The sequence below is a fragment of the Neophocaena asiaeorientalis genome, unplaced genomic scaffold (genome assembly GCF_003031525.2).
Source record: "Neophocaena asiaeorientalis asiaeorientalis breed wild unplaced genomic scaffold, Neophocaena_asiaeorientalis_V1.1 scaffold171, whole genome shotgun sequence".
NCBI lineage: Eukaryota > Metazoa > Chordata > Mammalia > Artiodactyla > Phocoenidae > Neophocaena > Neophocaena asiaeorientalis.
In genome coordinates this window covers 3675964-3691868 of record NW_020174013.1, presented here as the reverse complement: position 1 = coordinate 3691868, position 15905 = coordinate 3675964, and the positions used below count along the sequence as shown (strand labels likewise).

The following is a 15905-nucleotide window of genomic DNA, read 5'->3' as shown; positions in this document are numbered from 1 at the left end:
AATTAAAGACTTCTGTAAGCATGGATACATCTAGGAACATTAGTATTCAATGAAACTCCTACCGTGATTTGTGCTTTTGCAGGATCACTGTCTTTATTCTTTGTATGCATTAATGGCCTTATTTTTTTCTACTTTTTTAGTAACATTCACTTTATCTTATAACCCTCTACTAATATAAGATGAGATAATCCTTTAACATGCAGAATTTTTGCACGTGTTTATTCGTAAGTTTTAATCATCATGAAAATTTGGAACCAAATGAATATTATGTTGCAGGCTGTCTTAGGAAATAATCAGTCATTGATTAGGCTTTTTTTAAATCTACAGAAATACTTACATTCTCAGTATAATATATATACAGATTTGAGCAAAAGAAACACACGAATGATTAACTAAAATGACAAAATTATAGGCAGGTGAAAAAAGGGGAATGTTTTCACTTCTTCTAACTAGACATTCTGTAGCCTGTCACATTCGGTGAACGAGTGTATAGTAAGATTATTGGTAATAACCGTGCTTTGTTCTCAGTCACGTCTCTGCCTTCGTCTCTACGCTTTTAGATATCAGGCATGTGCTTTTTTCTATACCCGTAAGCTCCCCATAATGTGGTGGTTGCATTTTGTTTCTTATTAGTTTGAGTTTTACTCTAATACCAGTCCTGCCCCTGCTCACCTGGCCCTCGGTGTTCTAGTCAGGTGTGTTGTGACTCACACCATATCCTGCAAGATTCATGAAGCTGCCAGGATGCCCTGGCATTTGGGGAGTCGGGGGAAGTGTAGGAAGTGATGGGTTAGGTGTGTGTGAAATATGTGTGGGAAATAGGGGGTAAGAAGCTCACCGTAGAGTTTGAATGTTTTTGCTACAATGGCTTTATGGTTTATCATATGGTATAAATCCCTTTTTATTATTTGGTAATGCTACTATTCTGTAACAAACTCTTTCAGCAGCAGTTAGGTTTTAAAAGTGCATATTTAATGAAAAAGTTTATATTTCTCAAGAAAGCTGTTGATGAACAGATAACTTGAGTAAAATGTTTATTACCATTTATCATCCACTGTGAGGGCCATGATGATAGCACTAATCCAATGAAACAAATCTGTTCGTAGAAGCATCTAGCATTTACTTCAAAACTTCGTCATTATTTTAAGGGGACTGAGCCAAAATTAAGTATTTATCACATGCAGCTGAAAGAACTGCATTTAAATATCACTCTGAAGCATGACTTTTCATTTAGATCAAATGACCACTCCTCTAAATTAATTTTGCTCATTTTCAATTCCAAATTTCCTTATGTACATAAATAAAATGAAGCTATAGCTATTAATATGTTGGCTCCATTAGCAGAAGACCTCTGCAGAAAGGTAAATGTTGCCATTTTTGTATCCGTGTTATCAGATGCTTCAAAAAGAAGATCAGCTAAGTCAATTCCAGTAGTGGTTTGCTTTTTTTTCCCCCCAGTTCTTGGAAATTTAGGACGTTTTTTCTGTCAGAGATGAAACATCTTTCATTATTTTGAATGCTGCTGTAAATTCAGCTCGGCACTGCATGTGTGTCTGTTTATGCATTATTTGGTGGACCACAGCATCATGGTGAAAATTAATGTTCTTATTAAATAAAGTAACCTGTGAAGCAGAAATGTACTTGGAATTTGACATGGTACCTACATAATTCATAATTACCTCCAAACAAGCTGTGATGTTCTGAATAGAAATAGAAACTTAAGCTATCAAAATAACAGACTTAAAAAAAAAAAATTTAATATACGCAGAGTAACTGAACTGCAGGCTATCTGTGATAAAGATGGTTGAATGCAAAAAAAGTAATTCAGCATGACCGTACATGCTTTATTTGCTTGCCCATCATTAGGTAGGTTTAAAAATGTTTAAGCCTTTCAAGAATATAAAATGGGAAAAAGACAGTCTCTTCAGCAAGTGGTGTTGGGAAAGTTCGACAGCTGCATGTAAATCAGTAAAGTTAAAACACATCCTCAGAGCATGCACAAAAGTAAACTCAAAATGGCTTAAAGACTTAAACATAAGATAAGACACTATAAAATTCCTAGAAGAGAGCATAGGCAAAGCATTCCCTGACATAAATTGTACCAATGTTTTCTTAGGTCAGTCTCCCAAGGCAATAGAAATAAAAACAATAACAAATGGGACCTAATCAAACTTACAAGTTTTTGAACAGCAAAGGAAACCATAAAAAAAAAAAAAAAGACAACTTACGGAATGGGAGAAGATATTTGCAGATGATGCATCTGACAAGGGCTTAATCTCCAAAATATACAAACAGCTCATACAACTCAACAACAAAAAAACAACCCAATCAAAAAAGTGGGCAGAAGACCTTAATAGACATTTCTCCAGAGAAGACATACAGATGGCCAGTAGGCACATGAAAAGGTGCCCAACATCACTAATTATTACAGAAATGCAAATCAAAACTACAATGAGGTACCACCCACACTGGTCAGAATGGCCATCATTAAAAAGTCTGAAAACTAAAAATAGAATTACCATGTGATCCAGCAATCCCACTCCTAGACATATACTTGGACAAAAGTATAATTCAAAGAGATACATGCACCCCTATGTTCATAGCACTATTCATAATAGCCAAAACATGAAGACAACCTAAATGCCCAACGACAGATGAATGGCTAAAGACGTGGTACATGTATATACAATGGAATATTACTCAGCTGTAAAAAAAAAAAAAATGAAATAATGCCATTTGCAGCAACATGGATGCAACTAGAGATTACCATACTAAGTAAAGTAAGTCAGAAAGAGAAAGACAGGGACTTCCCTGGTGGTGCAGTGGTTAAGAATCCGCCTGCCAATGCAGGGGACATGGGTTCAAGCCCTGGTCCAGGAAGATCCCACATGCCATGGAGCAACTAAGCTTGTGCACCACAACTACTGGGCCTGCGCTCTAGAGCCCCCAGGCCACAACTACTGAAGCCCGCGCACCTAGAGCCTGTGCTCCGCAACAAGAGAAGCCACCAGAATGAGAAGCCCGCGCACCGCAACGAAGAGTATCCCTCACTTGCTGCAATTAGAGAAAGCCCACGTGCAGCAACAAAGACCCAATGCAGCCAAAAGTAAAATAAATTTATTTTTAAAAAAAGACATACCATATGATATCACTTATATGTAGAATCTAAAATGTGGCACAAATGAACCTATCTACAAAACAGACTCACAGACAGAGAGGTCAGACTTGTGGTTGCCAAGGGGGAGGGGGGAGGGAGTGGGATGGACTGGGAGTTTGGGGTTGGTAGATGCAAACTATTACATTTAGAATGGATAAACAACAAGGTCCTACTGTATAGCACGAGGAACTATATCCAGTCTCCTGGGATAAACCATAATGGAAAAGAACATAAAAAAGAATGTATATTGTGTATAACTGAGTTACTTTGCTGTACAGTGAGATTGGCACAATACTGTAAGTCGGCTATACTTAAATGTTTTAAAAAATGTTGAAGCCTTTGAAGAATTACTTTGTAAATCAGCCAGGGTATCTTATAATTGTGCTGTAAACTTTTAAAAATAAACAAGTTGCCTAACTGCAGTTGCATTTCTTTCAAAATTCATTGGAAATCTGTAGTCAAAGAATTCAACAAATGGAGTGCCAAAAACCTTAAGTTTTTGAAAGTTTTGATGAATTGCAGTTATTAAAAACAAAACTGGCAACTGGACATTAAAATCTATCCCTACAATCACCAAGGAAGAAATGAACAAATTAAAACAGTGAGAGCTCAATTATGCACAGTATTTATTCTGAAATTTGTAAATACACCTTGGGTATATTATAGGAAGAAGCTTCTAATGGCTTCCTTAATTTTAATTGGATAAATGTATATTCTAGAATGGAATGGAATGAAATTGAGAAGGCTTAGATTTTACAGCCTCTAAATTTGGCATAACAATTAAAAGAATGATAGAGACAACTTATTTGCGTTTTGTGTTGTGAAAATATTTGTCAAAGGCACTCTGAATGGAGAGACTGAACCAGAGGGCTGAGATATTTACACTTTCCCTATGAAAAAAAATAGAATTGAGAGTCTCCTCCATATAGCAGAATGTACTCTGAGCTCTACCGTACTATCAACCGTAAAAATGAAACTTTGAAGAATGTTGCAAGCAACTGTACGAAATTTTTTGTAAGTCCATATTTTAAAAAAAAATACTGGGCTTCCCTGGTGGCGCAGTGGTTGGGAGTCCACCTGCCGATGCAGGGGACGCGAGTTTGTGCCCCGGTCCGGGAGGATCCCACGTGCCGCGGAGCGGCTGGCCCCGTGAGCCATGGCCGCTGGGCCTGCGCGTCCGGACGGAGCCTGTGCTCCGCAGCGGGAGAGGCCACAACAATGAGAGGGCTGCGTACTGCAAAAACAAAACAAACAAACAAAAATACTACCTTCTTCTGAAAAATGCCAGTGATGACATGGTATTAGAGCTGATGCATCCAAGAAACTGCTCAGCATATGAGTACAGACCATAAATAAGTAGTTCACTTATTTTTAATGTTAAATAATATTTTAAGTTTTATTTAAAAAAAAAAACTTAAGGGCTTTCCTGGTGGCGCAGTGGTTGAGAGTCCACCTGCCAAGGCAGGGGAAACGGGTTCGTACCCCGGTCCGGGAAGATCCCACATGCTGCGGAGCGGCTAGGCCTGTGAGCCATGGCCACTGAGCCTGCGCGTCCGGAGCCTGTGCTCCGCAACGGGAGAGGCCACAACAGTGAGAGGCCCACGTACTGCAAAAAAAAAACTTCACTAACACAACATTGTAAATCAACTATACTCCAATAAAAAAATTATTTTAAAAAAACTTCACTATGCCAGATGTTATTTTTTAGGTTCACCATAATAATAAACCAATTTGTTAAACAATAAATATCTCAAAAAGTATATAATTTTATTTCTAACCTCTTTGTTCTCAAAAATGTTTCTGTTTGCTATAATGGAAAAGAATCTGGAAAAGAATCTATATATATATATTCTTTTATATATATATTTATATATAAAAACTGAATCACTGTGCTGTATACCTGAATCATTGTAAATCAACTATTCTTCAATAAATAAATAAATAAAGATTTCTGTTTGGACTATAATTAAATGGTGACCAGATCCAGATGCCAAACTACATTTTGCATATTCAAGACTCATTATGGATTAAGAAGACAGATTGAAACTTCAGCTTCATTGAAGTATTTGTATTCTCTTGTATTAAAGAAATCAGAAAAAGAATAGTATAAATAAAAGGGGAAAATTTCACCAGCAGCAACCAAATAAGGAAAGCGCATAACCTAATGCAATAAACTTCAAAATCTGGCCGTGATGGAAAGAAACAAAGTGGTAGAGCAATAGCCAGTGGAATAGTGGCTACCTACAAGGTTACTGAGGCAAAGTGGGACCCAGAAATACCACGGCCAACCAAGATGTCATTTTAGTATAGAGATATTTTCAAATATAAATAGATTCAGGCAACATTTCACTAATAAGCACTTTTGAGGGGGGAAAAACTTTAATAAAATCCAGATATTTAAGAGATGAACCAACTGAGGAGTAGAGAAGGCCAAGGTAAAATGGTCATGAGGATTGGATCAAATATACAACTAATTTTGAACACCTGAGAATTACAGGACAGAATGCCATTGTTATAAACCTGGACAATGGAAAGAATAACAAACAGAAAGTACAATTAAAGAAATTAGAAAATTAAAGAAAATAGAAAATTTTATAAAAGTGCTCAATTTAACTTGTCTCTTGTCTAAGTAGACACAAAGAAAGATATATCTTAAAGGCTCTTAAAACCTTTTGGAAGAAAACATCTTAGGGCCATAATCCTGGTTTTAAGCAGTTCTTACTCATTTTTCTCCCAGAAGGAGGGAGTAAATAGGACAGGTTTTGTTCAAGACACCAGTCTTTTAAAATTTTTTTCATGTTCTTGAATCATCCTGCAGAGATGTAAAAAAGAGATGATTTTTTTACTTGTTTGTTTTGAGTTCTGTTTCTATTTCAGAATTTTATCTCCTTAATTACAAACTCTTTGTTCACAGGCAGTTTAAACGTTTAATAATTTAAAAGATTTTACTGCGTGTTTAATCTTACGGGTCAACTGCTCGTGACTTTCCAAGTTTATGCATCAGAAACTCTGGAGGCAGGGCCAACAGTCTGTGTTCCACCAAAGCCCTTCAGTCGATTCTGATACGCACTAAATAGGTTTGGCTGGGGGCCCCGAGAGTTTGCATTTGCAGTTCCCAGGTGATACTGATGCTGCTTCTCTAGGGACACACTTTGAGAACCACTGCTAAAGGGAAGGTGAGTTGGAAAGAGGTCCATCTGGAAGTAGTTGCCCCACCTAGGCCTTTGAGGCTCTGTGACAAGGAATTGCGAAGTTCTGCAGGGTTTCCCTGAAGGATTCTGACCCACTGGTCTCCACCTGGCTGTCATCTCCTTATACACCTCAGAGAGGACATTGTAAATAATGACAATAGCTAACAGTTACTGAGTCCTCTTTACTTGCCAGGCACTGTTTTACATACTTTCCGTGAGTTCCTCGCTTGTTAACTTCTGAGATGGGTAGTCTTATCCCATTTTACAGATGAGAAAACTGAAGCAATAATTTCCCAAAGTTGCATAGCTAGTAAATGGCAGAGCCAAATGCAAGCTGTCTGACGCCAGAGGCTACACAACAAAAGCCACATCAACAAAAGTTCAGATTATTTTATGTTCTATTGGAAGATGACACCACTCAGTTCTAGAACTTGGTAAAAAGTTACTCTTCTATCTCGAAGTTTATTCCTTCAGCTTCTAAAATGATTTAAAGCAGTTCAGCAAATTATATGATACAGAGTAGAAAAGTTGCAAATAAAAATAGACACCAACCAGAAGGGAAAAATTGTTACCAAATCTGAAGATGGGCAACTCATGTATGTACGTGTTTAAGTAGACAAAAGACTTGGGCTCAATCTCAGGAGTAAGTTACTGCCTGGTTCCTCATGTAGAAACGTTTGATAACCATGTCTGTACATTGTCTTCAGTAGTTTCACAAAAAGTATAGTTAACAGTGTTCAAATGGATGTGTCCCATATCAGTAACCTAAAACCAAAGGCATGAAGTCAAAACGTGACCTGGAGAAAAGATTTCCTGCCTAGTCCGAACAGAATATTATCCCGTTACTTGTTTTCTAACAGTCTGCTCTTCTACTAATCTCAGGTAAGGTCAGAGCTAGGAAGGATAAGCAAGAGTCCATTAGACTCTCCCAGATAACAGGATTTTTTATTTTGTTTTTAAATTTCCCGCCAACAGAAATTTGTATTGTATTCAGATAGTAAAGACTATTTAAATTCTATTGCGCCTTCTATAGAATTAGATGCTTTCCAAAATAAAAATGATTATCTAACTTAGTTTAGATAGTGGTGGAAGTAAAATAATTGGAAAGTGAAAAGTTTACTCAGAAAATGTGGAAGTTAAGATTGGGTGTAGGTGAGATTACCTTATGGTAATCTGATTTCTGAGAATAAGATGTAAAGTTGAGAAGGAAATTTAGATTTGATAATCAAACACTGTATTTTGTTTTAGAGATGATATTCATTTTGTTGATTATTGACTGTTTGGCCTTTTCTCTAGTCTTAGGACTTAAGTAGATGTTCTTAACCCTTTGAGTCTCCTTTAAAACCACAATGAAAGCTATGGGCCACCTCTCTTAAAAACGAATAGATCATGCAAAATTTTATATATGATCATGAAAAAAATGAAAGTTATAGGACGTAATTTTGTAAAAGGTCTTTCTAGACATCCTAATATATTTCTTCTTGGATCTAGTAATTATCTATTCATGTAATATGTTTAAAGAGTTGAATTTTCTGGTTAATTTAAAATTCTGCTTATGTCATATTTTATTATACCAATAACTAAAAAAACACTTTTCAAAGAACGGAATACAACAACTGTGCCATCTATCTTTGGTGATTATGAAAGCCTTCCAGGATCTTGTAATTCCTTAGAAACAGTATTAGCAACCCTAAATTTTATTTAATATGCAAAAATAATGCAGTGTACTTCAGTTTTCTCATACTTAGGTTGCAAATGTTTGAACTTACTGTCATCAGATTCTCTCATTTTTGTGTTTCAGAATTGCCATTGCCTTCAGAAAGTGTCGATACTATTATTTCCGATATTCCATTTGGGAAAAAGTTTAAGTTAGGAAAAGACATCATACACATTATACAAGAAATGGAAAGGTGAGTTGTTGAATTTATTTCCATAATTTTTGAGCTATTGGGCATTTAACCAGAAAGTATCGTAGCTCTTAAGATTTGATTGCATTTTAGTAATTTCCCAATTTTTATAGCTTAATTTTCTGAGGTTTCAAATCAGAAGTTTATAATTGAAATAGTTATTCTGTATCATCATACTATAAGTTTATTCAGGAAAAGATATTAATTTTTCATTACTGCCTGAAATTTGAATATGTAAAACAATGACATATTTCAGTTTCTGAGCTAGTTAATTTACGTATTTACTTCTAATTCTCCCCAAAACCCTACCTCCTTTGTGTTAATCCCCCACACTTTACTGGAGAGAACCTGGGACCCAGAAAGATGATCTTTCTCAAGATCACAGAGCTACTAAGCAGAACAGAATTTACATACAGAACATTCAGTCACATAGAATGGACACTTTCATTGTTGATTGTTAAATGAAAATGCAAAGGTGCTATTCATGTAGTGATTCTCAGGTCAACCTCAGGGGAAGTATTTCTTGGAGAGGTTCAAACAGTGAGGCCTGAATATGTATTTTCCTGATCATTTCAGTTGATCAAAGGGAGAACCTTTCACAGAGGAAAGAAAGGACATGGATAAGGAGTCAGTTCATATTAAATTGTCTCAACTGAGCATTTGATGGTGCAGGATAACATACACAGTCAAGAGCCTGTATGTAACCCTGTTACGCAGTTACCTAACTCGTGACATCACCTGGGATCTCAGCACCTGTAATTCAGACATTTCCTGAGCTCCTATATCCCCTTATATGTGCCTGACAGCACATTCCCCTCGAGATTTTGTAACTCTGACTTCATTTTAACATCATTTCAGGAGCTTCTGAAAAATACTGATGCCCATCCTCCACTCCTCCCCACCGAGGCTAGAATCTGGGCGTTGGTATTTCTTAATGGCCCCCCAGGTGATTCTGTTGTGCCACCAGGGTTAATAAGCACAGCCTTTGCTGGCGAGGTAACGCACCAGGTATACTATGAAGCCAGCTCGTTGTGAGATACTACTCTGGGAGCATGCTACACTTAATATGGAGATTTACAGTTAACCTGAACTTTGCACCAGAGATGGTGGCTTAGCCTACCTGACGATCTAGTGCTGTGTATTTTAAACATTTCCACAAGTCAGTGGAGGGCAGTGTTTGGAGCAGACAGTCTTTTCAGCTTTAGTAAAATTAGACCAGCCTCACTTTCTCTACACCAGTTTTGGTTTCTGTTCTAGGTAACTGAAAATGAGGCAGTGATAGGTATGACTGCCCTCACATCGTTTCAGGAAATTTAAATTTTTACCTGAGAATCAGGAAGACATTCAAGATTTCCCACATAATTCAGGTGCCTCCATAGAACCAGTTCAAAGTTTATGTATTTGTACATAAGGAACTTTCCCTGCTCCTGTGACCAAGCTTCCTTGCCACCTGCCCTCAGCCTTTATTGTTTGGCCTTTGACTTTTCTGGTTTGAGGTTTTATACAGGCCGTGTAGTGTAATGTAGTGGTGAAGATCACGGGCTTTGAAGCCAGAATACCCGGGCTGTAATCTTGGCTCTATTACTCAATAGATCTTCTGTCCCAGGCACGTTGCTTAACCACCCTGTGCCTAATCTTTAAATAATAGTACCTACTTCATAGTATTGTCCTGAGGAGTCAGTGGATTTAAAGCTCTTAGAGCAGTGCTAGAAGGGCTGTTAGCTCTTTTTTAGTGTAAACCACCTCCAACGCTTTGGGAAAGTAGATGGGGATGTATATAAATATATATAAGTACACATACCTTTTTTTCCCAGTGGTTTACCAATAGTTTAAGACTCTAGATAGTAAATGGAAGGGAATGGAGGGGGAATTGTGTTAGTAAAAATAAGAAAAAATACAAGAGGTCAGTAAACCTGTTTACAGTAGGCAGTGGAAATAGTTGGCCCTGAATGTCAAACAGCACTGGATTCTTCAGGAAAGGACATGCAATCAGAATTTTAACTTCCCAGACAGATAATTGCTCTGGTCAATTATTTCCTCCTTCAATTTATTTCAGCAATAACAATTTCACGTATGTAAAGTGCTTCAGAGAAGTATAATATTTGTGCTTTCCTCTCAAATACAACCATGTAAAACAGATGAGCAAAATTAGAAATTAAACTTGCTAAGCTTCAAGGAAGAAGTCACTACATCCCCAAAAGACTTGAGGTGGATTCATGGAAGAAACATGATTTCAATGAAATTTAGAAATTTGCAAAGAATAAAAAAGGAGACCACACCATGTTTTATACATACAGATATTCAACAAGTATTTCTTGAGTAAATAGTGAAGCAAAAAGCGTGTTCAAAAAACAGTGAGTGGGACTTCCCTGGCGGCGCAGCGGTTGAGAACACAGGTTTGAGCCCTGGTCCGGGAAGATCCCACATGCCACGGAGCAGCTAAGCCTGTGCGCCACAACTACTGAGCCTGTGCTCTAGAGCCCACCACAACTACTGAAGCCCACGTGCCTAGAGCCCACGCTCCACAACGAGAAGCCACCGCAATGAGAAGCCCACGCACCGCAACGAAGAGTAACCCCCGCTCGCCGCAATTAGAGAAAGCCGGCGCGCAGCAACGAAGACCCAACACAGCCAATAAATTAACTAATTAATGTTAAAAAAAAAACACCTCGTTAAAAAAAAAAATGAATATACCAGACTGCTTGGAACAGAGATTAGTGGTAGAAGGTTAAGGCCTAATGCCTTCCAAGTTCAAATAATTTGGGTATTTGTATCACCTACCCCTAGTCTTGCAGGTTCACATGCAAAAGAGAAATCTCTTTTGTGTTGTTTGATACAGAGTTTCCCCCAACGTATTGACCACATAATTCTTGGGTTTTTTTTTTTAGCAAGAAATAATCTCTCATACTACACTAGTGTTCAGAGGAATACAATTTGGGAAATGTTGCTTTATAATTTCTGAATAGCTTTCTTAGTAAGAAATTATGTGTATATGATCATGGAAAGTTGCCTAGAAGAACATTTATCAAAAATGTTCATCTCTGAGTGGCAGGATTTCAGGTGATTTTTACTTTATTTTCTCCATTATGTGAAAATATTTATAGTAAATTAATTGGTGAATGTCCTGCTAGACATTATTCCATGGGCATACACACAAATAGACAACATGTTTTCAATTCTAGCCATACATAAATAGGATCATCCTTAATTTACTGCACTGTATAACCTTTTTTTTCCACTCAAAAAATATGTCATCAGGTTTTATAATGTACCTGATACACCATTATGTAGCCCGTATACATAATAGGGATGAGCATTTAGGTGACTCCCACTTTTTCATTTTAATAAAGAACAACGCTCTGAACATCTTTGCACCAAACAGTTTTTCAAACTTACTGTAATAACCAAGTTACTTAAAACCACGGTGCCTCAGTTTCTTCATCTGCAAAATGGCTGTGCTAACAGAATATACTTGAATTCTGAGGATTAAATGATATATAATACAAAGCATTTAACACAGTGGCTGGCACATAATAAGTAAATAAATATTAGCTGTCACTGCCATTATTGTCACTGTTATTATATTACTGCTTCTGCTTCTACTCTTATATCTTAGAATAATTTCCTAGAAGTGAGATTGCTGGGTCAAAGGTTATGTACATTCCATATTTTTGATACATTATTGCTAAACTACTGTCAAAAAAGTTATACCAGTTTTTGTCTTTGGGAGTACTCATTTTCTCCTAAATCTTGCCATCCTAAGTACGGTAGTCTTTTTATTTTTGTTAATGTGGTAGGTAAAAAATTATATCTCATTTATTATCTTAATGATGTTTTCTCCTGTGTGTTTAGAGATACTTGTATGGTTTTTGTTTCTGTCCCCTGGTACAGCCACATCTGTCCTCATCTCGCCCCCTCCTCTCCCAGTAGCCTGGGTTTATCCCCTTGGTTCCTACCTCCTCAAGGATCGTTCTCTGCCCACTTCTCATTCTTATCTTCAACCTGTTCATCTCCTCGTTCTTTCCAGATCCAGCCATCCCTTCCCAGGACACTTCTGTGGCCTTGCATATCCACCCGCTGTACTAGGCACTGGGGCTTTGGCTGTGAACAGGACAGAGCCTCTGCCCACGTGGGGCTGGCACTCCAGCGTGGGAAGACAGATCATGAATAAATCAACAGGATAATTTCAGATCATGATTGATACCATGAAGGAAACTAAAAGGGACATTTTTGCCAGAGAGTGAATGAGAGAGAAGCAGTGGCTACCTTAGATAGATGCTCAGGAAAGGCCTCACCAAGGAGATGGTGTTTGACCTCTGGGACAAGGGAGTGGGTGTCAGTGCCACACAAACAACAGGGCTGGATGTCCTGATGTGAGAAGGGAGGGTGGTGTGTGGAAAGCATAGTGGGCAAAGGGAAGCAAGCAAGTGGGAGTTGAGAGTTTCTTTGACGTATAATGGAAGAGAGAGAGGTCTCAGGGGTTTGCAGTTGTGTCATGTGTGGAAACTGGGAAGGGGAGGTGGGGAGGTGGTGACAGGAATGGGAACCAGGCCTGTCGGGTTGCGCTAGTTCAGGAGAAGCATGAGCGTAGGCTGAAGTGGATGAATCTGTGATGTTGTTTGGAGGCGGACGCGTCTAGACGGGCTGACTGTTTAGATAAGGGAAAGCTGCTTAAGCTCCTGACGTCTTTGCTGGGCGTGGCGGGGGGTTCCTGTTAAGTCTTGGTCCTCTAGCTGCCGCCCGGTTTCCTTACCTCTGCAGCCAAGCTTCTCCAAAGAGAAGTCTACACTCGCCGTCCCTGCTTCCTCACCTTCCCGCCCCCCATTGACTCCGACAGACCAGCATTGGCTCCTGCCCTCGAATAAGTCACTAATAACTTCTCATCCCCTCGTCGCTTGTTAGTCCCATAGCATTTGACGCTGTTGAGACTATGCATTCCTTTCTTGAAACTCTACTCTTCTGGCTCCCATGACATCACCGTGGTCCAGACTTTCTCCCAGGCTATTTCATGGGCTCTTCCTCCTTCCTTGAATGTTAAGTCTGTTCCTTGGCCCCTTGTCTCTCCTCTCTCTGTTCTGCCACCGCAGGTGATCTTGTGCCCCATGATGGCTTCATCTGCCGTTTACTGCTGGAAACTGTGAAACCTCCACCTCGAGCGCTGGCCTTTCTCATCACCTGCAGGCTGGACGTCCAGCTGCCGGTCGGCCCCCAAGCTCGGCACGTCCCAAACAGAGCTCTTGCCCTGCCCCTCCTCCCGGCCCCCTCTGACCTGCCCTTGAGCTGAAGCACTTCCAGTGCCTCCTGTTCTCCGCTGCTCCCCGTCTTGGCTCCTTTCTCGGCCTCCAGCGCCCCCCTTGCTCTAGTCCCGCCCTGTCCCTCGGCCCGGCCCACGCCTGCGTGTCCTTCACACCCGCTGCAGGTATTCTCATCCCCTGGGGATCTTCCCCACTCTCAGTGCTGGGTGTGGGCCCCACCTAAGGTGCTCCCACAGCACCTCACTCTTTCACTCTTCCCTTGCCTCTCTCCCACTGGTCAGTCCTCTCTTTAGCAACTCAGGGGCCAGTATGTCCTTTATCACTTTTCCCACAGAAGTGCCATATGGACTTTGGTCAGATGATTGAGAAAATGAATTCTCCTCCAGAAGCTGACATTTCAAGGTCTTCCCTTCTTTTTCTGATCTTCCCTTTTGCCCTTTCTTTGTTCATGTCCTCACTCCTTCCTGGTGACTTCCTTCTGCCATCAGCCTGCTGCCTTTCCCATGCGCCAGTTCCTCGGGATTCTTTCATTTGCCTTTTCCTTTGTGCAATCATTTATTAAACTGTGACTACACATTACTTGGAGGCTTGCCTTTTAAATAGAGTAAAAATAGATAATTAAAGCAGATTTGTACTGGTGATTTCGTAATTACTATAATGAATATGCATTATGGGAGATACCACCTAATTATCAAAATCCTCGCATTCAAATAGATAAAATTAAATTTCAGATTAAAAACACCAAGTATGGGCTTCCCTGGTGGCACAGTGGTTGAGGGTCCGCCTGCTGATGCAGGGGACACGGGTTCGTGCCCCGGTCCGGGAAGATCCCATATGCTGCGGAGCGGCTGGGCCCGTGAGCCATGGCTGCTGAGCCTGCGTGTCCGGAGCCTGTGCCCCGCAATGGGAGAGGCCACAACAGTGAGAGGCCTGTGTACCGCAAAAAAAAAAAAAAAAACACCAAGTATTTTAAACAAAGTGGGATTGTGTGTTGTCTACAAAGGGGGAAATACTCCCACCAATTACCATTTTTTTTTGTCACAGGGTGCTTCGTGTTGGCGGGACCATCGTGTTGTTGCTTAGCGAAGATCACCACAGGCGCCTTAAAGGTCGTGAAGAGAGCAGCGTCCCTTTGAATCCCAAGGGCAGCCGCACGGATAAACCTGGAAGCACAGAGCGCTTGAATCCTGAAGAAAAAGCTGCCGTATCAGAGCCAGCGTCATCTTCCTTTGCAGCCAGTAACCAGGAGTGCTTGGACGGAATGCCACCATTCGGCTCTTTGGTGCCAGTGGAACGCTACAGAGTTAGCCTTGGAAAAACAGATGCGCTCATATACAAATATAAGAAGTCGCACTCCCCTGGGCAATAGCGGGCTTGCTACTGTGAGCCACGTTCAAGTCCTTGTACGTCAGCTGTACAGAGTTGAAGACGGTTGTCTCTGGAATCTTGACAGTGCCAGAGGCTTCCAAGTAAACAGACTCCCCTAAGACAGGGCGGTGGCTGCTGGACACCTGTTCTTCATAAGAGCTTCTGTTTTACACTCTAAAGAGTGTTTCTGACAAAGAACAATTAATGGATATTTGAACTAAAGGACTCTTAAACTTCGCCTTCTGTCAGAATATGAAAAGGTCTGCTCTGCTTGCACTATTTATGAGAAGATTCAACTTCAAAGCAAAAGTTTCAGAGGCTCAGCATAAAGTATCTCTCACTCATCGCAAGTTTAGTAATATTTTCACTGTCACATTTTTTGAAATGTAGAAACTTTTATGTGTTGATAGCAACTTTCTTTTGATATTAAACTTGATTTTTTTGCACCTGTCATTTTCTTCTCTGTTGGAATGAAAATAACTTTTATCTGCAGTACATTTTATATGTCCCACATTATGTGAAACATCAGTGGGAATAATAATACGAATTAAGCCAATATCCTCCCACATGACGGAAGATAAACTTCGTATTTTTTGTGAAAGTATTAATAAATTGTCAGCTCACTCTCATTTAATTTGAATGCATTCCTTGTGTTCACTACTTAAAGAAACAGGAAATTGATGAAAAATATGATTTTGTTTTTTTCAGTAGCCCAATATAGTGACTTAGCTTTGTGGCTGCTTTAGTACCATCTGAACAACCTTTCCACGCTGGGGAAAACTCTCACCTTGTGAATCCCACCTCTCCAAAACAGAAGCAAAAACTTGTTTTCGAGCTAGGGTGTGGCATGTAACCTAGGCCCAGTGTCAAGGTCCACTGGTCAGTGTGGGGCGAGTGTGGCCCAGGTGATACGTGGAATTTTTACCTGGGAGCATCTCACAGTGGGCCCAGTGGGACTGTAGCCTATCACATATTTATATGGTAAATATTTATTGCAAACCTCCTATCTGCCAAGGCACTGTTCTAG

The 15905-nt window shown here is 39.8% G+C and overlaps 1 protein-coding gene across 3 annotated transcripts in view; it reads left to right on the top strand.

Moving 5' to 3' along the window:
* The window catches only part of THUMPD2 (THUMP domain 2 tRNA and snRNA guanosine methyltransferase), a 44088-nt gene extending 28581 nt beyond the window's left edge, over positions 1–15507 (top strand). For 2 of the 3 annotated variants that reach the window (XM_024753611.1, XM_024753612.1), the window contains 2 exons: positions 8150–8258; positions 14555–15507. In XM_024753611.1, coding sequence (XP_024609379.1) covers positions 8150–8258; positions 14555–14879 — 434 coding nt within the window. In that variant the 3' untranslated portion in view covers positions 14880–15507. The remainder of the gene's footprint in view (positions 1–8149; positions 8259–14554) is intronic. The other variant, XM_024753613.1, reaches the window with a different exon arrangement.
* The last annotated feature ends 398 nt before the right edge of the window (positions 15508–15905 follow it).